The sequence below is a fragment of the Chrysemys picta genome, chromosome 21, assembly GCF_011386835.1.
Source record: "Chrysemys picta bellii isolate R12L10 chromosome 21, ASM1138683v2, whole genome shotgun sequence".
Lineage (NCBI taxonomy): Eukaryota > Metazoa > Chordata > Testudines > Emydidae > Chrysemys > Chrysemys picta.
Window position 1 is genome coordinate 943,785 of NC_088811.1, and position 22,721 is coordinate 966,505.

At 39.7% G+C, this 22,721-nt stretch overlaps 1 protein-coding gene across 26 annotated transcripts in view; it reads right to left on the reverse strand.

Moving 5' to 3' along the window:
- The window catches only part of CAMTA1 (calmodulin binding transcription activator 1), a 913,810-nt gene that overhangs the window by 565,959 nt on the left and 325,130 nt on the right, over positions 1-22,721 (reverse strand). For all 26 annotated transcript variants that reach the window (XR_010594216.1, XR_010594211.1, XR_010594214.1 and 23 more), the window contains one exon: positions 6,117-6,252. Coding sequence is in view for 20 of the 26 variants with exons in the window: in XM_065574895.1 (XP_065430967.1) it covers positions 6,117-6,252 (136 nt within the window). In the remaining 6 variants the exon portion in view is untranslated. The remainder of the gene's footprint in view (positions 1-6,116; positions 6,253-22,721) is intronic.

Consider the following 22,721-nt stretch of genomic DNA (forward strand, 5'->3'; position numbering starts at 1 on the left):
CAAGCAGGGGGAATCCCTGTTGCCACAAGAACTCAGCTAAGGGACACAGCAAATGAGGAGGCACTGGGGTATCCCCAGGTAAGCCGAAGGCTATTTATATAATCCCCCAGGGTTGGGACAGGACCCCCAGACTTTTGCCTGCTTCCTTCTCCACCATGGAATAATGCATGGGAATTTGTGTTCTCTCCCCACCCCACCACCAATGCCATAAGGGGATGATCTGTCCCAGTGAAAGCAGCCAGATTTCAGGATAAGGTACTTCACAGAGGGAGGGACGATGACAGAATGTGGACCGTAAAGAACTATTTTCAGGGCATTCTATTTACCTGCACTGTGCTGGTAGTCACACCAACAGGCACCACTCCAAAGTAAACATTACACTTAAGACAAAGACTAAGCACCCGATGTATATACCAAGTAGTTCTATCTACCGACAGACACTAGCCAGCTTCACACAACTTCCCCACTCATCTCAATCAAGGCCCTATGGACTCCAGAGCCACAGAATTTGGCTTTTTTTTTTTCTCAAGATACCATGGAATCCACCATTTTTTGTAGACAGGTGCTAAACATTATATTTTCAGTCTCCCTGCTCCCCCTACTGCTCTCCAGCTTTCCCTGCGAGTGTGAAATGCATAGTCCTTGCACTGTTTCATGGAAGTAGGCAGCAGGGAGCCAGAACTAGAGTCCAGATTGCAGGCAGAGAGTGAGGGAACCAGAAGCTAGGTGCCTGTAGAACAGATCAACAGTCAAAATGCATGTAGCCAGGAGATGAGCTATCCCTTCCCATGGCACACATGAGGCACTGTGGGGGGAAGGCAACTGTCAGCCAAGTTGCCTAGAAATCACCCAGGAGCCACGGCCCAGGAAGTGAAGGTGGTCTAGCTAATGATCTGAGAAGAAAAAAAAATCCATCCTCAATCACTGATGACTATAGATAAGGCTGTTTGAGTTCCTGCTTGAGCATGAAGAGGAAACATACTGCATCAAAATACTTTCCACAAGATAAAACTCTGATTTACACATAAAATAAGCAAGTGAATGAATTCCTACAACTAGCACTGTTTGATACAGAAGCAGACTTATTTGAAATGATTAATAGAGTTCAATATACAACTACATAAAGCATTACAATAGACTATTGGTATGTCAAACTTAGAAAGAGCATCCTGCATCTGCTGGAAGCCCTAGATGAAATCTATTTAATCACCTAAGCCATGTTATTTGCAATGACATTTTTTTTAACATTCAGGATTCCCAAAGTGAATCGTGATTAAATGGTTGTAGGTCTAATGAGTCTTCTCTTTTAGTACAAAGTAGGGACCTAAACAACATCCAGCTCCGATTGTGCTGATGCCTTGGAGAAGAATTTTCATCCTTTATGGGTGAAGTTGCTCTTCATCACTGAAGGGATATGAAACTTTAGGAACTTGAAAGATTAATTTGATTCTGAATCTGAATCCTTCTCATGGCATCAGATGTCACTCACGGCACAAATAAGACTATCCCATCTCTGGGCCACGCTGTGCATACCCTCTATGTTGTTAAATTCCATAATTTTCCTTCTCTGAGTATTGTTCTATGAAGAGATTATTTCAGTCAGATCTTTTGGCACATTCCTCCCGCTGCCCAATGGCATGATTGCCATGACCGATGCTCAGGCTTCATTCTTAACACATATCCAAATATTTCTATCCTCTTTTCTGGATAACTTTAAAAAGATAAAGGGTTACTGAACTATCTGATGGCTCTTGGCCTGTGTTATTCATAGAATCTAAGGCCAGAAGGGAGCATTGTGATCATTTGGTTTGATCTCCTGAATAGCATAGGGCAGAGAACTGCCCCAGGATAATTTCTAGAGCAGATCTTTTAGAAAACATCCAAACTTGATTTAAAAATGGTCAGTGATGGAGAATCCACCATGACACTTGGTAAATTGTTAAAATTGTTAAATACTCTCTCCATTAAAAAGGTATGCCTTATTTCCAAATAAATTCATTCCATGTAATGGCTAGTATTTTTCTAGTGCATTTGCTTTCTAAGGCTTTTAGATGGCTGTCTGTATCTTTATTGCCTGCTTTCACATCCATATGTTAAGATGGAAATAACATTTGAATTGAAGATTCAGTGATTGATCTTTAAGTTGCTGATTTTTGATAACCAAATCTTCTTTAAGCTGGTAAGTGCCTCTGTCACCTTACCAATTTGTGACGTTATTTCCTTCCGGACATCCCCACTGGCTTGCATGTTACTGTCAACATATGTAAATTAACTCATTTCTTGTATTCCTTTGCCTTCTAAAGTAATGCTTGGGTAGGGAGTTGATGGGCCTCTCGTTAGACTTGTTTTTTCCTAACCTTTTTTGCAATGCTGCAGTCTTTCAGTCTTCACACGAGCGGTCACTTAAAGGTCAACATCAGCAGCAAACTCTAAATTTAGTATACGGTTGTTGAGGCCTGTGTTATATCCGTCTACACTTCTTCTCATAATGAAGTCAATGCCAATACCAACCAGTTGCAGTGCAAAAATGCATTTTTGTATGACACCAGTGTCTACACTGAACCGTACTCTCAAGTCTGCATTTACTTTAACTGTGAATGCTGCACCTTGATACAAAGCCTTGGTTATATTATTTTTGTTTGCATGCTGCTTTAATATGTTCCTCAGTCAATCATGATGTAGGCTTTCAAATGATTCCTTAAAATCTATTAAGTTAATGATAAGTTGTTTTTGCCATTCAATGTTCTCCTCCATTATTCATAGGGCGAAAATCTGGTCAAGGGCGAAAATCTGGTCAAGATAAGGCCTTTTCAACTGAAATTTATCATGGTCTTCCTTTAACTCTGCCTCAATCACATCCTTTATTCTGCTTAAGAAGAAAACTTATCCTATCACTGAAAAGAGTGCAACATCTCACTAGTTGTAGCAATTGCTTTAGGTCACCTTTCTTTGGTATTTTGACTAGAATGCTATTTTCCTTTGTTCTGGAGGCTTTTCCTGCTCCCATATTTGTTGAAGAGTTCAATGATTTCATTGATGGTCTCATTATTGCAAGCTTTCAGCACTTCCCTAGTGACTTGATCTTCATCTGCAGCTTTCCCAAGTTTTAACTTTTTTATTGAGTCTTTCACTTCTATGTTTGTGATGTGAAATGTTATGAAAACGTTTTGCCCAACTCTAGTTGTGTTCTCTAACTGCGGGTGTTTCATTTCTTTGTCAAAGCCAGTGTTTTATGTTGTATTGGTCTTTTCTGTACCTCTTGAAAGTGCTCCATCTGTCGCTCTCTTTTTCTGTTGCTAAAGTCTTTCCTTAGTTACCCTTCACAGACACTGCAGCTGACATAAACTTGCCAGTCAGGACTTCGTTGAGTTGATTAAGTGTTTGATTCTCACCTCTTTCAGCAGCCTGTTGAGCATCTTTGCCATTCCTCTCTGGGCATTTCTTTTTGTCTCCTCACATACTACTTTTTATCCTCTTGTATATAGACATTTTGCTGCTTCCTTTCTCTGGACATGTTTTTGAAGAGTTTGCTTTGGCTGGTTTCCTTTCTTTCATTCAGTTCCATGTGTCTTCACTTATCCAGACTTTAGGCATCCTTGTCTGGAAACTAGCTACAGTTGTTGTGGAATCTATGATATCAACGTACATAGATGGTCAATCTGGTTCCTAGTCACTCAGTCTGGGAAATTCCAAATCACTTAATGGATATCTTTGGATGGTAATAATGTTCTGCCAATTATGAGCCCTAATGCCAAGAACATTTTCACCAGTCTTTCGCCGTTTTGATTTTGGGAACCAAGGTCATGCTTGCCCATTGCTTTGTTTACCTGATATGAAACTTGGGGAAAAAAAAACTTTCCCCTGCTCTTCCATCCAAACTTATCAGCCTGCCAGACCCACAGCAGTGACCTCTGGCTCTGCCCTTATCCAAAGTGAGAGAAAAAGAGCTCAATCTGTTTAGCTTATCAAGAAGAAGGTTGAGAGGTGACTTGATTAAATCTATAAGTACCTTCATGGATGGAAAATACTGGCTACTAAAGAGATTTTTAGTCTAGCAGAGAAAGGCAAAACAAGAACCAATGGTTGGAAGCCAAAGCAAGACAAATTCAAATTAAAAATATGTTATACTTTTTAACAGTGAGGATCATTAACCATTAAAACAAAAGTAACAAGGGAATTGTTGATTCCCCAGCACTTGATCTTTTCAAGTTAAGACCGGATGCTTTTCTGGAGGCTTTTCTTTAGTCAAACAAATTATTGCACTCAAAACAGGTTACCGGGGTGACATTTAATGGCCTATGATGTAAAGGAGGTCAGAGTACATGATCTAAGGGTCCCTTCTGATCTTAAACTCTATGACTATGCAATAGCTGAAGTAGACTCTTTTCACATAACGGGTTTATTTAAAAAAATGGCTGATGACAAATTGCTATCTATAGTCATGAGTGTCCTAATCAATGGTCACAGTTCTGTAGATGGGCTTCCTGGTGACTGTTTTTGGTAGTCTGCATTTTAATGTTCATTGCAGTCAATTAAATCATGCTGTGAAAAATCTGAGCAAAGAGTTTACAGAATTTCTACTATAGTAACATTTCTTTGCTCATCGTACTAAAAAGTACTGGTATTAGACATTAAAATTATAGAGCAAAGTTGCATCTCTGGTGTAATATAACAAAACCCATTTATGCTATTTTAAACATAATAAACTCAATAATATGTATTGCAAAATGTAATAATGATAAAGTGCCTAGAAGAAACTTCAGTATGGTAGGGTAATCCATTGAACTCAAGTGGTCTTGTAAATTCAGTAAACAGTAAATTCTGCAACACAATACCAGATGCAGAAAAAAATATCTGGGCTCACATTTTCCTTCAGCACATCATTCCTAAAGTACGTCTCAAGGCTACAGTAAAACAGGAGAGGATAGTACACTAGGTTAGGCTGCTGTACCATCACTATGCTGATGATACGCAGCTGTATTTCTGTTTCATCAGACACAGATGGTGCAATTTTTTTTAAGCTTTCCCAAATTCTGGTCTAGATTTGGATTTGGATGGCAGCAAACTGTCTGGTGCTCAATCTGGTTAAAAGAGAGGTGGTGCTAGTTAGGGTCCCGATTCAGCAAATTATAAGCATGTGCTTAACTTTACCCACATGAATACACCCAATGACATCAACAGAATTACTGACATACTTGATGTTAAGCAAATGTTTAAGTGTCTTGCTGAATTTGGGGCTCACTGGTATAACAATTAAAGGGAATGTTGCAGGTAATATACTGCCCATTTTGTTACTAAACTTTATCGCTTCTAGATGGCCAGACAGCTGTAGTGGTCAAAAGTTCTTTTAATCTGCACTTGGCAGAAAGATTGTGACCATTCCTTGCCACAGTACTCTAGACCTGTGTCACTTTTGGATGAAGTTATTGTAATGCACTTGATTTGGGCGTCAATATAGATTTACCATTGTTATATGTGCCTAGAGACACTGATTATACACCGCCATCAAGTACAATAGGAGTTATAACCACATAGCTGAGAGTAGCATTGCGTCTATTAAAACAGGCACATGGTATAAACTGAAAACAAACAATCCCATCAATAAAGGTTATTTAAATATATTAATGACACTCATGAGGCCTCCATCAGGAATGATCTGTCTAGAAAAGGGATGTACACGCATGCATGTGTGTGAAATTCTGAATGACAGTCACCAAGTAGTAAGTGCATATTAATCATATACATGTGAAGGCACTGATGCTTACCCATTTCTAAGAGAGATAAGACTTGCAAATGATTAGCAACCCATGCTTGAGATGTTTGCATGTCTTTGTAACTAACTGCTATAGAAAAGTGTGCACCTTGGAAAAAACATTTTCCAACACTTCAATATCTTCAACAACACTCTGACTCCTTAACTATAGAGTGGGCAATATTCTGATGAAGTGAAGCCACATTTAGATTTTACTAAAAACTATAATACTGATTTTAGGGGGAAAACGAATTCAGCAAATATACATATAGTATTTACAACTTTACGTTAACAAGAGCAATTAATGGAAGCACTGCTCTTTCATTGCTCCTTCCGCTGAAAGGCAAACCCTTTGTTCTCCTACCTCCACTCCCTGGACCTTCAGTTTCATGTGATCTTCTCTGGTGGTTTTCCCATCTTTCCTCTTTTTCCAGCAATATCCATCTTTCCTGTATTTCACCTTCTTCCTGTTGTACAGTATCATAGAACCATTCTGTGGTCTGAAAACAAGAAACAGATGAATTATGTAAAGAAACACACTAGAAAAATGTATGATGAAAGATATTTAGACCACAAAGTCTCTACAGAAAAGCAATATTCTACATTTGGCTTAACATAATTTTTCACCTTTGATTGCTGCTCACCAGATTAACTATGTTTTATGGTCTGCAAAAATTTACTTGGGATTTTGTACCTAATGAATTAAATGTGTCAATGATAGTTATAAAAAAATATTCTGTTAGTACTATCCACTGTCTGACCATGATATATTAGCCATAGGCTGAGCTATGCTCTAAAAATAGAAGAAAAAGAAGGTGAAAGAGAAAGGATGCTGGTTATTTTATGGTACACAGTCTCTCATTTAATTTTAAAGGAACTTCTACCACATCTTTTAATCCATCAACCAGGATTAGATAATAAGAAGGTTTAATAGCAGTTGAATGAATATGTTAGCAAAAAATAAATAGAAAAGGCATTCATTTATACCAGAATACATGGTATTCATTGCACGCATAATGTTAAACCTAAAATAGTTCTTTCATTTTTGTTCATCATTTTAACTTCAAAGCTACCTGAACACCTTTTCCACTTAGGAATCATCTATTGAAGTTTTGGGATATCAATAGGAAAGCATAACTATTTGTCCAATATACAGTCGTTAATATCTTTTTGGTACACTACAATATTTTATTGAAATGTTTCATCACATGCTAAACTGATATAGCAGAAATGCCATTTTTCTGTAACATAAAAAGAAATCACTAAAAAGACACCATGCATCACATGCAGACATCAGTAATGTAGATGGTTGCAAAAATTTACAGTGGTACATTAGTCACAGTAATTTGGCTTTGGAACACCAAGAACAGAAAGAAATACAACAACATTAGCAGCAGCAGCAGCAATAAACAACTTTCATAGAAAAGCTTTCGCTGGCGACATTTGATAAAGTAAAACTCCTGAACTCGTATAAACAAAACAAATTAACATACAGAAACCTTTGAGGAAAAATCTACACAATATACTTCCCACCAATTTCTACAGAATTCAATTTTAAAAACATTTTTCTGTCTGGGCACCTGTATTTTCAGAAGGAGCAAAGAATTATTTGGAACTAACAAATGCTACTAAACATTTTCAGTGCCAGCAGAGAGTTTCAATATAGCTCCCAGCCAAGAAAGCTCTTTAAATAAGCCAAATTAAGTGGTCTGTTTTATACAATATTGGCTTGTGGTTTCAAAGCCACACCAGAGGTGAAAAAAGCAATACTTAGACCAGCTGGAAAAACATCTCCCCCCCCCCTACTTTTATGCTTCACACATAGCCATGCCAACAAGATAAACAGAAGAGTATCATCTTATTCAGATTTTCACACTCCATTTTCTGTAAAAATACAGACTGCCACTATTTGAAAGTGGTTACATGTAACAATGTTTTATTACATAGGAATAATGCAGTAACAAAACAGTAACTGTTGTAAATGGGGTTAATAATAATTCACACCAACACTGGACTAAATACTCAATTAAGCTCAGGTCATCATTATACACCATATGCTATTGACATGTTTCTTCTGAGCCTTACCCCAGCTGAAATGATCTAGACTAAGCTAATATCCTTGTCTTTATTGTATGTCAAAACAAAGCGCATAAACAATGTGGCGAGACTGCGACAAAACAACATACCTGTTCTCTGCTTCTGCACTTGGTCCTCGCCTTCATGTATGTAAGTAAAGCGATGTTCATTCTGAAATATTACCTAATCTGCCTTCCATCTCTTTCCCTAAATAATGCCCTGCAAGGTATACAGAATTATACCCACCATATGGAACACAATTAACATGGACAAGAAACTACTTCAAATCTCTTTCACCATGAAGATAAACCTACCATATCCAAGCAACCTGACTGAATTCTATTTATAAATATAGAGAAAAGACACTCTAGCAGCCAGTTTCCTGTCACTTTTAAGCCAAGCAATAATATCCACCATATTGGCATTTCTTCTGTGATGCCTAAATACACCAACCAAATTCTATCACCACCTCGTTTGCAAAAAGGGAGTGGGGAACACGACTTTATGCCTTGTATTGGGCCAAGCTACTGTGAGCACCTGAATAAAACAAAGGATCATGTACAGCCTCCGTGCACAATTCTCCAAATGCAAAGTTGCTAGGAACTGAGGTGGCTGTTCCAGAGTCTGGGCTGTGAGTAATTAATACTATGCAAACCCATAGTTCTCTACCTGCTACTCAGACGGGCTGGAGCATCGAGATGAGCATCTCCAATTTCTCTGTATTTTTCTTTGTTTGCTTGGGCTTTTATTAACATTTTAATACACATCTTGGTAGCACTTAAAGGCCTCATCCAGGTGGATGCCAAAACACAAGTTACCGTCCCAGCCCCAAAGAGCTTTTAGTCTGACTAGCACATGGTCATGAAATGTTTCCATAGCAACTCTGTTGCACACCTGCATTACTCTTTGTTAATATTTATACTTGGATAGCACCCAGAGTCTACAATCAGCCCCAGTACAAACATACATGAAGTTTCTGTCCAAAAGAGTTCAAACCCTAAGAAAGCCAGTAACACAAAGAGCAGGGGGAGAGATGGTTATAGTTTCAGGTATACATGTGCAATTCTTAAGTGCCCACTATTCTCATCCGCCCCAAGACATCATTAATTAGCTGATTTTAAGCATCTCAGCAGAGATGCAAAAAGAACAGGAGTACTTGTGGCACCTTAGAGACTAACAAATTTATTAGAGCATAAGCTTTCGTGGACTACAGCCCACTGAAGTGCAGATACAGACTAACACGGCTTCTACTCTGAAATCAGCAGAGATGGGTATAGAGGAGAAGTTTGAAGGAGAAGAGAGCAAGGAGACTTATGGATCAGTTCAGGGAGGATGTTCCATGCAGACAGGGCAGAATGGAAGGAGGCGCAGAGAGAGTGACACAATAAGTGACAAGAAGAGATAAGTAAAAAGAGGCAGATTTGTGAATGGCCCCGAAGGTGAAAGCAAGAAACTCGAATGTGATGCAGTGAAACAGTTGGACCCAATGGAAGGGTTCAAAGAGGTGGTGATATGGTCAGAGCAGTGGAAAAGGAATGCAATCCACAGAGCTGTTTCTTGTATGGACTGGAGAGTGGGAATAGGGAAGCCAGAGAGGAGGCGGTTTTAGTTATCAAGATCAGAGAGGGGGGAAGGCTTGGATGAGAATTTTGGTGGTCTGGATAGGAAGAAAAGGGTGAACCTTAGACATTTGTATTGATTTTGTATTCTGTGTTTACAGTGCATGAATACACAATTTTACATTTAAAATATAACAAAATATTAATTGTATTCTTAACAAGAGATACCCGAGTGCTTTCCAAGGCCAATGAAACAGCAAAAGAAATATAAAAGAAAGGAGCCCAATGATTGCTTAGCCACTACTATAATACCACCACCTGGCAGTTACATAGCCCTTTTCATCTGAGCATCTCCTAGCACTCTTCATGTATACCACAGGGCCATTTTCATACCTACAATATTTTTTCACCATCAGCTTTCTAGCAGAGTGTCTCAGGCATCTTGTAATAAGATCTCAATTGAGCAGAATAATGTCAAACGTCTTACGCTCCTTCCTGCTAATCTCACTGTGCAGCAGGATAACTGCTACCTGTTTCCACCCCTCAGCATCTGAGCCAGAGCTGGATGTCACAAGGAAGCTTTCACCCCGACTATCTCTCAGCTGAAGGGCTTTAAGAACATTTTGATATAATCCTATTATAATTAACTGGATTAAATCTGGCATCATTCTCAAGACCAAATCTACCACTTTTTGAGTGGACCAGAACTAAGGATTCTTAAAGTTGCTTCCAGGCTGTATTGCTACACAACCTTCTGAAAAATTAACCTTTTCGCGTCAACGAAACTACAGTCTTGATTTGACAGACCTGCAGATAGTGCTGGATTAATTCAGTAAAGATACTACACATGTTGTTAGTGTTTATTCTACAAAGTTCTAGTCATTTCACCTGTCAACTCAAACTCTCTTCAAAACCTCAAAGACTGGTGTTTGTCAGACCCGCTGAAGTATGCCTCGTGGCTCACAAATCACCACCTTTTTAGGGCAGGTGGCGAAAAAAGTGGTGATGGGGCAGCTCCAGTCACTTCTGGAGTCCATAAAACTCCTCAATCCTGATCAGTTTGGTTTCAGCACTTAGATACTACGGTGAAATAGGAAAACCTATGCAAGACAGATTTAGATTAGGATATTGCATGGAGATGGTATCAATATCTTTGACTGATGATTTACTTCTAGTGATAGATGTCAAAAGGGGTCTCAGTGGTTTGTGATACCTTTGACTGGAATGTTACGTTGGTGTGGATTGGGTGGCTCTGCAAGAGTTCTGCTCTTTCCTCACTCAGATTTCACAGGGTGACATTGAGTAATTTCTCTTCTTCCCTGATAATGCTCTAATACGTGGCTGTCGGGGGTTCAGTCCCACCAGCCCTTCTGTTCACTGTGCATGCAAGTCTTTGGGTGAGAGTGAGGAATTATGATTAAAGGATAAGATTCTGTCATGGTTCCTTTTAGTAAGAGTCACGGATACATCATAGGCAATAAACAAAAACTCACGGAAGCCATGACCCGTCTGTGACTTTTGCTGCTGTGGTTCCATGGTTTCCCCTGCCACCATGGTGGCTGGGAGCTGTGGGGTTCGGAGCTGCACGGTGACCATATTTCCCAAAGAGAAAACAGGACACCCCCAGCTGTCGCTGGAACCTTTCAGGGGGCCCCCTGTCGCCTGCAGCTGCTGTCGCCAGAACCCTGCCAGGGCCCCCCAGCTGCCAGCTCCAGAATCCTGCAGCCCCAGAGGCTGAAACAGAGAATGTCATGGAGGTCTCTGGAAGTCATGGATTTCGTGAATTCCATGACCTCCGTGACATAAATGTAGCCTTACTTATGATCTGTAACGTGCATACAACAATTCTATCATTCCTTTTCATCAGCCCAAATGTTTCTGTTTACTTGCTTTCTCAGATTATCACTAGCACTATCAATATGGTCGCAGTTTCTTTATGGTATTGTTTGATGGGCTATGCTGAACTGATGAAAGGTGAGACACTGAGTCATTTTGACTTTGTTTTTGTTACAGCTACTTTTGTCACAAAGAACTACACAAAACACTAAATATAGAAATCAATCATGAAAAGTTCTACACACCCACTTGATTGGGCTGAGTAATTTTTTGATGGGTGATTAGAATACCATTCATTTTCTCATTACCATCATCATTAAAGCATGAGTGGGTGACCAGATTGTGTACCTGGCCTAGTACAATTGCATGATGATTTTGCAAGGCTGAAATAAATAAAGCTCTTTAAAACACACACACACACACACACACACACACACACACACCCCTTTCCTTCTATTACACAGCACGGAACAGAGTAAGATGTCACTGGACGACACACAGCTAATATGGTTTGGTTAAAAATCTAATAAGTTACAACCTTCTGTTCCCGTTTTCTCTACTTAAAAAAATGCCTCTTACAAATCTTGGGAAAGTCTCTCACTTTGATAGCACTGTTTCAAGTTGGTTTAATGCTGATAGAAAACAGCTGTTTCTTGGGTATCTTCATAAAAATGAGGAACAATTTTAACCTGATATAAATTGTTCCTATATTTCTCTCTTGTTGTAAGAAAAAATAGAGAAGGTACGTCTCCTGTGCTTATCTCTGTCTCACACAAACAGAGCCAGGAGTAATAAATTGATGGTTACAGCAAGGCTGAAGAGATCAAGATCTGATACAAATCCTCAGAATGCACAATTGGTATATTACAAAACCCGATCTCATCTAAAGGCTTTGCCTGTATACTTACATTCAAGAATCCCACTCGAACTTTTACAGGATATTCAAGATTTTAGGAGGAAGAAAGTTGCATACCTGAACTTAGATTCTTCTGTGATCATAGTTTCTTACTGGACTATTCTAGTTTATGTTTATAGGAGGTTTGTAAGGGAAATAAATTAAACTTGTGCTGCATTTGGTCAGATATGAAAAGCAATTGCTTTTTTTTTTTTTATTCTTCACCTGGAACCATAGCAATAATAAGTAGTACTAGAATGGAAACACCAATTTACTTTATTTGATTAGCTCCTAGTTTGCAGCTCCAGAGCCATCTTCATTTCATTAAAATAAGTCTATATTGGAAATAATAAAATAGTATTTTAATATTATTGCATAATGGAAAGAATATGAACCAAAATAATCTACACATACTGTAAGCTCTAGCTCCTCTTGCAGTTTTACTGCTGCTATAGGGTAAAGCGAATTAAAAGAATACTGGGAACATATTTGTCATGTTTCACATACAAGTGATTTTAAAAGAATACCTGGTTCTGATGATAATTACTCAATTACTATATTTACAGAAAACCAGTAATTCAAAAATTACTTTTTGCTTTTAACTATACATGTATACTATATTTGTGCCAGCTTTCCATCAATAGAAAGCATCACAGTTATTAAAACTAGGTAATATTTCTTTGTTTGTGCAAGTTAATATCTAGAAATGAAATATATTCACTAATGTCTGATAAACCAAAGATATCTCCTTGTTATCACCTTGATCATTCTGACCCATAGACCAGCCCAGAGCGGAGCAGGTCATTAGCTGACTATATAAGCAGCTGTGACATAAGGTCTGTCAAATTTTGAAATCTTGGAGTCTAATTATTTTTTTAAGTGGAAATTTGATTCTCATGTTCTAGTTACATCAGATGGGTCTTAAAGGGATATATTTATATATACATACACATCTGAGAATGTTTAAGCAAATATTGGCATGCCTTATACCTGAGCTTCCTCTACATAAGGAGATCTGATGGGTTCTGAGAGCTTGGGGAGGGGAAGTCAGGGGAGCCCATGGCTGGTGGAGTCTCAGACCCTAAAGGGGGAAAGTGGGGGCAGGTGGGCAGGCAGTAGGAGCCCTAGGTCTGTGGGGGGCTCTGGGATCCTGAGGTGGGGAGAGGCAGTGGGGGCCCTGGGAGACTGGAACAGCCCTCCTCCCTCCCAGGGCCAGCTCCAGCCACCAGCTTAGCAAGCAGGTGCTTGGGGTGGCCACTCTGGAGAGGGGCAGCAGGTCCACGGCAATTTGGCAGAGGGTCCCTCACTCCCGCTCGGCGCGAAGGACCTCCCGCCAAATTGCCGCCGCAGATCGCGATCGCGTCTTTTTTTTTTTTGCCTGCTTGGGGCGGCAAAAACCCTGGAGCCAGCCCTGCTCCCTCCCCATCATTTCCTTACTAGCCACAGTCCCCTTCCCTCCTGAGCGCTCCAAAGTGCCTAGGTGCCATGAAGAGAGCCGAGATGGAGGAGGCAGACCAGCACTCCCCAGAGGCCAGCAGCAGGAATTGCACCAGCTGCTCTGAGCCCAGCTAATGTGAGGGCAGGGGAGATGGGACAGAACAGACGGGGTTTGTGCAGCCTGTGAGATGCAGGCCCCCAGGCTGCTCTGGTGATGCTGAGCTGAGGCCTAGCGTGCTGCGTGGGGCCTGGTTGATACTGTTCAGAGGGCCTGCTGCCAAGTGAGGATAATGGAAAAGCGGTTTCTGTTTCCACATGTAGTTATCCTTTAAGGTCCCTTACTCCTCTGCAGGGTTGACCTGGAATACTGCACTGGCAGCCAAGCAAACCTTCCCCACACTCTCGCTACAGCGCTCACCATTTCTCCCACTAGTAAATGGACTGCAGGCTGAAATTTGAAATACAAAGCAGAGCCTCCTAGGTTTGAGGATCTGTTGGGGACAGGAAGGTTGTTATATTTTCAGAGTGGGAAACAGGGAGTGTGGAAAAAGGAAAATATTTTAAAGCAAACATCTGCAATTCTGTTGTGTAAATATAGAATGTAAGTTTATTTCCAAGTACCTACCATCATGTACAATCTTGAATTTTCATGAACATGTCTGTCTAGAGCAGTGGTTTTCAACCTTTTTCATTTGCAGACTCCCAAAAAATGTCAACTGGAGGTGCGGACCCCTCTGGAAATCTTAGATGTAGTCTGCAGATCCACAGGCATCCGTGGACCACAGGTTGAAAACCACTGTTCTATGGTAATGACAACCTTTTGTGGACCCCTTAGACATAGTCGTAAACCACTGGTCAAGAGGGCAGAAAATAGGGAGACAGGAATTATTGTAACTACATAAAATACAGGAGTCTGGACATATTTTTATAACATATTTAAAGAAATAGGTTGCCTACATTTGTTGGGAATTAGTTATGCATTATTGTTTATTGTGATTGAATATTGAGTTATTAATTGTATATTATTTAATATCAGATGTCATTCTCCCTAATGTACACTTAATAAAAAGAAAAGATGGGACTATCCCCTCTGGATCGGGTCATTAATCAAATCGCAGGCCAGCAGAAAACCCTGTTTTCTTTTTTTCCATACTACTGTCATGCACACTGAATACATTTATCAACCAGAGATACAAAAGGACAGCGGTGAATAAAGTAATTTAATTGTATCCCTTCAAGTGGAGAGGCACTGGAAACTGACCCTGACAATATGCAAATACTGAAAGCATGTGTTAAGTGAAACAAAAATTATCTATAATTACTACAGCTGTGCTGCCCAGAGCAATGCCAATAATACAGGGCTGTTAATTTTTCATCTGAATAAAATGTTTTTCAGGCGCTCACAATGTGGTAGCTTTCCCTTGTATTGGGCTTAAATCTAGCACACAGGTGTTCTCAGCCCACAAAGTCAGTCTTTTTATAAATAATTATAATCTCTGGATGGACCATGCTAGCAGTGTGTGTCTGTAACACCACATCCTCTTAGCAGGTTACTAGGAAAAATGTAAGTGTAAGTGGGTTCTGCTGGCTCACACAGACTGTTTACTCATTACTTGAGCTGACTGAAAAATCGGAACTTTTTGACCCAGAAAATTTCAAACGAAACAAAACAAAACAAAAAAATCTTCATTTCCTATGACATTTTTCGAAAGTGTTCAAAACTTTTGTCAAAACAATTTGTAATTAAAAGGTTCATTTAAAATATTTTGTTTCAAAAGGATTAAATTTTTATTTAAATCAAATGGAACAAATTCAAAAAACACATTTTTCTTTCTTTCTATACCTTTTTCTCCCTCCCAAATGAAAAATGGGAGAGAAGGGAGAAAACTAGATATTTTTCATTTAATTTAATAAAAAAAAGTTTCAATTTGAATTGTAATTGATTAGATTGAAACTTTTAATTTGGAACTATTTTGTCAAAAACTGGAAAATTGCAATTGATACCATTTTGGGGTGAAAATATTCAAATCCATTGAAGCTTTGTTTTGTTTGGTCAGAAAGCCTTTTGACCAGCCCTCCTCATTAGCCCCCCACCCCCCCAGATTTGATGCATATGGCTTTCCACACACGAGATCTACAGAGTGGCTCAACAGTCCAGGTGGAGGATGCTTGAAAGAGCCACATCTGGTGAGAAGGTTTCAGCTAAACTTTACATGATCTTATTGTTAATTTCTGTGTTAATAAAAACAAATCCCAGGAAGGAATGAAATTGTGACACAGCACAGTGTGTAGACGGTCTGATAGCAGGTTGGGACAGGCACCTGTTCATAATGCTTATTTTTCTCATTTCAAGCTTCCTTTATGCTCTGGATACAAAGTTTCACAGTGCCCACTCTGAGGCAGAGAACTTACCCCGAAGACAGACCCTCCAGGACTGAGAAATCTTCACACACTTTTCTAAATCTCTGGCTGCTGACATCACTGCCTTCTATCAGGTGTGCCCAGATTACAGTATTAATACCTATCTTATTGCCTGTTACCAAAGTGCTGTAATAGACATGTGATATAACAATAAGGGATGAAATCCTGGCTCCACTGACATTAATGGGAGCTTTCCCATTGAGTTGAATGGAGCACAGATTTTTACCCTGGTAGGAAGGAAAGATGAATATATAAGAAAAGGAAGGAATCCAAGATGGCTGCAATGTACTGTCTAATGAAGCTGACATTAACAGCACAGTTAGAAAGCAAACAGATTGCTAAATTTTTCTTGGACATTTTATACCTAGGCACAACGGACTAAAAGGCAGGAGTAGTCATAGTTCTGAGAGTCATTAGTGTGCTTCAGTCAGACCTTTCCCCTTATCTTAAATGAATGAGAAAATGAACCAGAGATAGTTTCTGAAGGAAACCACTGCTGAGTAACACAAGTTTCACATATATTCTGAAAAAACCTTGTGTCCATGAAATGACAATTCATCCTTACAACAGCTCCTGACTTGTCATATTCTAATAATTTCTTAATAATCTAATACAAACAAACAAAAATTTATCTGTCATCTCTTAGCAAAGAGGCTTAACCATATCAAATGGTGTTTGTTCTGCAGGTGAGAAATGCAGTGATGAGCTAAAAACTGGTGAAGGGAACAATCCCACATGTTCTGATGGAGATTTTCACACTCAGCAAAAATCTTTTAGAAGATTTTGTTTGGTTTATGATAGATAAATGGTATTAGAAAGGAATGGTGCAGGAACAATAACAATGCTGAAACTTCATAAATGGCATTTCTATTTATTATTACTCAATAACACCACAGATGTGCCCAATACTTTACATAAACAAACATTGGAGTCCCTAGATTCAAAAACATCCCACCCCTGCAATCAGATCTACTACTATGGACCCTTGCCCAAGAGCAGAGCCCCACTTGATGGCCATGCCATCAAGTCCCACTCAAAGGGGATGCTGTAGTTATCAGAGCCTAGGGTGAGCATTTTGTGAGCCATGGTATGCGATGGTCTCAGCAGAAGGCCTTAGATTCTGGAACTCCTTAATGCAAGAGATCAGGATGAGCCCTGTTCCCATCAGGAAAGAGCCACCCTTTCACACAGCAATCCATCAGTACCAAGGACAGAAGAACAGCCCACAATATTTTTTTCATAAACTATAAAAAGAAAAAGGGGAAAAGCCCTGAATAGAGGAGAGTGGTGTTCTTCATGAACAAAGAGCGTGTGATCATTAATTCCGATCCCACTTGCAGGGGCTTGGCTATCAGCTCTGTATGACACTATTTTCTTAACACTGAAATAGAACAGAGTACTTTAAGGATGAAGTTTAAGTTATAACTATGGATTTCCTCTCTTTTATAACTCTGTGGCATTTAAAAGCTGCCTGTAAGTCTCCAGGTTTCTTGTTTGTGGCCTGGGGGAAGGAGGACAGGAAGAATCATTATGAAGCAGAAAACACTCCATCATGGGCATGCATGAGATTTGAGATGTCTGTCTCCCTCTCTCTCTCTATTATGGCTATCAGATAAATAGATATTTTGGCACATGGGCTAATTTTGTCCAAACTGTGTTACTTCCCAAAGTGGTGATAAAGACACTGGGGATCCTTTTCTTATGTATGCTTTAAAAAGGGAAATTTGACACAATCCACAAGGATGGCACTGTGTTTCAGAGAGACAAGGTGGGTGGGTTAATATTTGTTATTGGACCAACTTCTGTTGGTGAGAGAGAGAAGCTTATACGGGTACTCAGAGTGCCCCAGCTAAATACAGAAGGTGGAACAGATTGTTTAGCATAAATAGTTAACACATATTTTTCTCTCATTAACAGAAGTTGGCCCAATAAAATATATATTACCTCACCCACCTTGTCTCTCTAATATCCTGGGACCAACACTGCATACTGTGTTCCATGTAATGCAGCCTCAGTTCAAGGATCTCTGAACTGTATTGGGTCATTTTTTCTGCCAGACACATGCACTTACTCTACATGATAAAGATACTAAAAAATGGAATAACAACGTGTTGAAAAATATTAACTAATATGCAACTAATAGGCTTTTAAATCTCAGTATCCAGACCAGGAGAGAACTGGTTGTTTCACCAATGTTTACTGCTGAGCAATTTTTCAGATCCTTATTCAAAAGCTGATTAAATAAGTGATTAATAAAGGAAATGGTGAAAAAACTCATCTTCATTACTATGGGAAAGTTTATAGGTTAATACAAATGAGTCCAATAGACAGGATGGCACCTCATTTAGTAAGTGCATCCATGCTTGTGAAAAGTCCCAGATTGACAGCCCTTAAGGCTGATGTCCTCAGTGTGTCCTCACTACAAATAATACTCAGGTGGTTGCAGCACTAACTTCCCACACATGCGGCCCTTTATCCTGTCAACTGTTACATTAATTATAACATAAAATCAAAATGATAACGTTAGAACAAAGCATTTTGATCTTACTGAAACTAAACATTTTGATAACGTCAAAAATAAGTATTTTATAATATTGTATTTAACCAAAAAATTGCAAGATTTAGAATTTTTATCCTGATTCAGGATAAAACCAAATTTCAAAACCTCAGAACTTCCCACAGGATGGAAATTCCTATCTTCAACCAGCTCTCTCCATTATACATGGACTTTCATTTTTAAGGGGCTCTCTCTATTATTATTCAGTGTTTTTAATACAATGGTGCCCCCGATAAATTCAACATGATTTGATGGCCATCAAGGGACCACAAAATTGTTCCTCAAGGTTTGCCAGCTTGTTTTGTGACTTGATGCATTGATGACACAGCAATGGATTCTTTTATAAATTAAAAAATACACAGTGAGGATGTAGATAACATTTTACTAGCTACTAACACCCATTTTAATGTAGGTGTGTTATACTCAGGGCATAAACTACCTAAATTCAATCTTCCCCTTTAAACCTAAACTTTTATTGTATTACCCTCACAAATTACACACACATACTGCAAATGTCCCTTCTGCATTTATTCCTAGTAAAGTAGTAATACTCTGCACTTTTGTAGCACCTTCCATCCGAGGATCTCAGCATGCTTAGCAAACATTAATTTAGCTTCACAACACCCCTCTGAGATAACTGAAGTACATAAAAATCAAGTGGAATTCAGCAAAATAATTTTGTGAATGAGCTCTTCAACATTTCCCAAGATTTCTACTACAGGGAATTCTTCAAGTTAAATCTATTTTTTTCAGGTTTGACACCACCACTTTGGTGTAACTTTCCTAGCAATTTATCACTTTTGCAAAGGGATGGGTCCATCTCCATTTGCGTTTTATAAGACGCTTCCATTACTGGGTTTGCCACAATGAATGCACGAAATGCCACAAACAATGAAACAAACTGGTGGCATAAACTGCAACAGAGACAATAGATCTGGGATCTAAACTGAACCAGGAATACTTTCAAAATGTGACCAAATCCAAGCTTAACAACCAAGTTGGCAGGAATTAATTTATACATGTCCATTTTCTGTTTTTAATATCCAGTCTTTTTTTTTTTAAACAAACTCTGGTGTTTGGATAATGAAAGCCAAAGAAACGTGGCCTTAGTGTGTTTATGAGACACAAACACACTAGGACAGTAAATACAATATGAATTGTGGTAAAGGTATTTTGGTCAATAGACACTTCATAGCCACCCTGTTGAACTCATAAATTAAAGCCCCTTTGGTCCAAATGACCAGGATGTTCCCCTAATCATGTTACTGCAATATTAATAAGGCTGTTTAATGCAACCAGTTTCTTCTAAATTGTCACATAAAATGTTGGTAAATGTCAGACATATCATTTAATGGAAAACTACGTTTTACTGCCTAAGGAGCTCAAGTGGCTGAGAGCATGCTGTAAATATTGCAAAGTTAACAATGACGCTCTTTTCTGGGACAAAAGAGTAATGTCACCCCAAACCCTTCTTCTATAAGGGTGGTGTCTAAAACTGATTATTTTCTATTCCACCCTGCAATTATTTCAATCATCTGTGAAAGTTATTTAGAGCAGCTCAATTCTTTACCATACAAATATAAAAATTAGGTCTCATGTTTTTATAAAGGGACGCGCTGCGGTCAACAGGCATCAACGACCCCCGCAATAACCTCCTCCCTCCTGATCCGGAAAATGCTATGAACAGCTCTTCCAAAATGAGGTAGAGAATGTTCCAGAAAGCTCCAGCTCATGCAGAACAGGAGAGAGGCCACTTCAACAAGATCAAACCAATGGCTGAACTGAAGCATAAATGAAATCCCAGTTCATCCATTGTATGGTCTTCCAACCTCAGCATACAGGTATATCTGGCTGTCCTGCCACGCTGCCTCCCAGCCTGCTTCACTCCTGTGAGCCAGAAGGATTGTGACAATTACAACAATCCAAGTCTTGGAAAATGGAGCCAACAGGTAGACGTAGGGGCTTGTGATACAGTAACTCCTCACTTAACGTTGTAGTTCTGTTCCTGAAAAATGCGACTTTAAGCGAAACGATGTTAAGCGAATCCAATTTCCCCATAAGAATTCATGTAAATGGGGGGGTTAGGTTCCAGGGAAATGTTTTTCACCAGACAAAAAAAAAAACTATATTTTATATATAAAATATAGTTATATAAAATATAGTTTTTTTGTCTGGTGAAAAACATTTCCCTGGAACCTAACCCCCCCATTTACATGAATTCTTATGGGGAAATTGGATTTGCTTAAAATATATATACATACATACATACATACACACACACACACACACACACACACAATACGTTTTAAACAAACAATTTAATACTGTTCACAGCTATGATGATTGTGAAGCTTGGTTGAGGTGGTGAAGTTAGGGGGTGGAAGAGGGTGGGATATTTCCCAGGGAATGCCTTGCTGCTAAATCAGTGATTCTCAAACTTTTGTCCTGGTGACCCCTTTCACACAGAAAGCCTCTGAGTGCGACCCTCCCCCCCATAAATTAAAAATACTTGTTTATATATTTAACCCCATTATAAATGCTGAAGGCAAAGCAGGGTTTGGGGTGGAGGCTGACAGCTCACGACACCCCATGTAATAACCTCATGACCCCCTGAGGGGTCCCGACCCCCAGTTTGAGAACCTCTGTGCTAAATGATGAACTAGCACTCGGCTGAGCCCTCAAGGGTTAACACATTGTTGTTAATGTAGCCTCTCACTCTACAAGACAGCAGGAATGGAGGGGAGGGGAGAAAGCATAGCAGAGACAGACACCTTGTGTGTGGGAGAGAGAGAAATGCACACTGCCCCTTTAAGTAAGATGACCCACTCTTAAATGCATTGTCTTTTTAAATAGATCAAGAAGTTGAGACAGTAGCTGCTGCCCCAGGCTCTCTCTGTCTCTCTGTGGAGAAGAAGGGGTAAGCGGGGTGTAGGAGCGGGGGGGGGGACACCCTGACATTAGCCCCCCCTTCCCCACCCACACAGCAAGCAGGAGTCTCGGGGAGCAGCTCCAAGGCAGAGGGCAGGAGCAGCACATGGCAGAGGGGGAGGGACAGCTGCAATTGCTAGCCTACTGGCAGCTGCTGCACAGGGAACTTAGGGGAGTGGGGAGCTGATGGGGGGCTGCCGGACTGGTCCACCCTGGTTCCAAGCCCCCACCAGCTAGCTGCAACAGGCTGCTCTTCCTGCAAGCAGTGGACAAAGCAGGTGGCTGCCAAACGACGTTAGAAGGGAGCATTGCGCAACTTTAAACAAGCATGTTCCCTAATTGATCAGCAACGTAAGAACGCAACAAGGTTAACCGGGATGACTTTAAATGAGGAGTTACTGTATGTGAACCAAACCAAAGCTATTAGGACAAATGTTAGGCTTACCAACCTTGACAATGCTCCTAAAAAATACTGTCAGGGTGAAGGCTGGGTGCCAAAGTTTACTCTTTGCAAAACAGGAAGGCCTATTCTGTATGATACTAGAAAGAATGTGGATATATCTTGATTCTGAGTTTGATTAGATTTCTCTGCTGAGATGCTTTGCTTGCAATGGTATCCATGAACAATACATAAAGACAGAACTGGACTTTGGCAGAAAGTTTTTCCACTCTGGTTTTTAACCCAACACATAGGCAGGAAAATCCTCTTTTCTGACCATATAACTTAACTATGGCAATGGTAAAGCAGGAAATACCTTCTTATATCTTATTCATCTACAAGAAGCAGACTCAGTTCACACACACTACATAGGGAAAGCCTGAAAGTCTGGCTTTCTAAGCCTGGTACTGAGAAATGACTCCTAACAGTCTGGATGGCATTATTTCTTATTCCTACAAGCTGTTGGCTGTTCTCTGTAGTTGGAGCTACCATACGCTTAGGGGATGGGGGAAAAGAGGCTCTCTGCTCTCTTCTAAATCTTTGCATGATAATATTCAGAAATTAATTTCCATTCCCAAAGGCCATAACTACTGGTGCAGAAACTGACTAGAAACTGACAGCTGGAGACTTCAAGGGAGGTCCTAAAAAGAGGCATGGGGTTTTAATAAAATCATTGTACTGAATCACTAACTTTGGATCCCACTTGAATGAAAGGGAGAAACTAAAAATAAGTGAAGAGGACAAATTCCTCGCATTAGTCCTGAGAAACAGGCTTCTCACAACAGTTGAAAAGCAGTCTAGGATTGTGTGTGAGTGAGAGC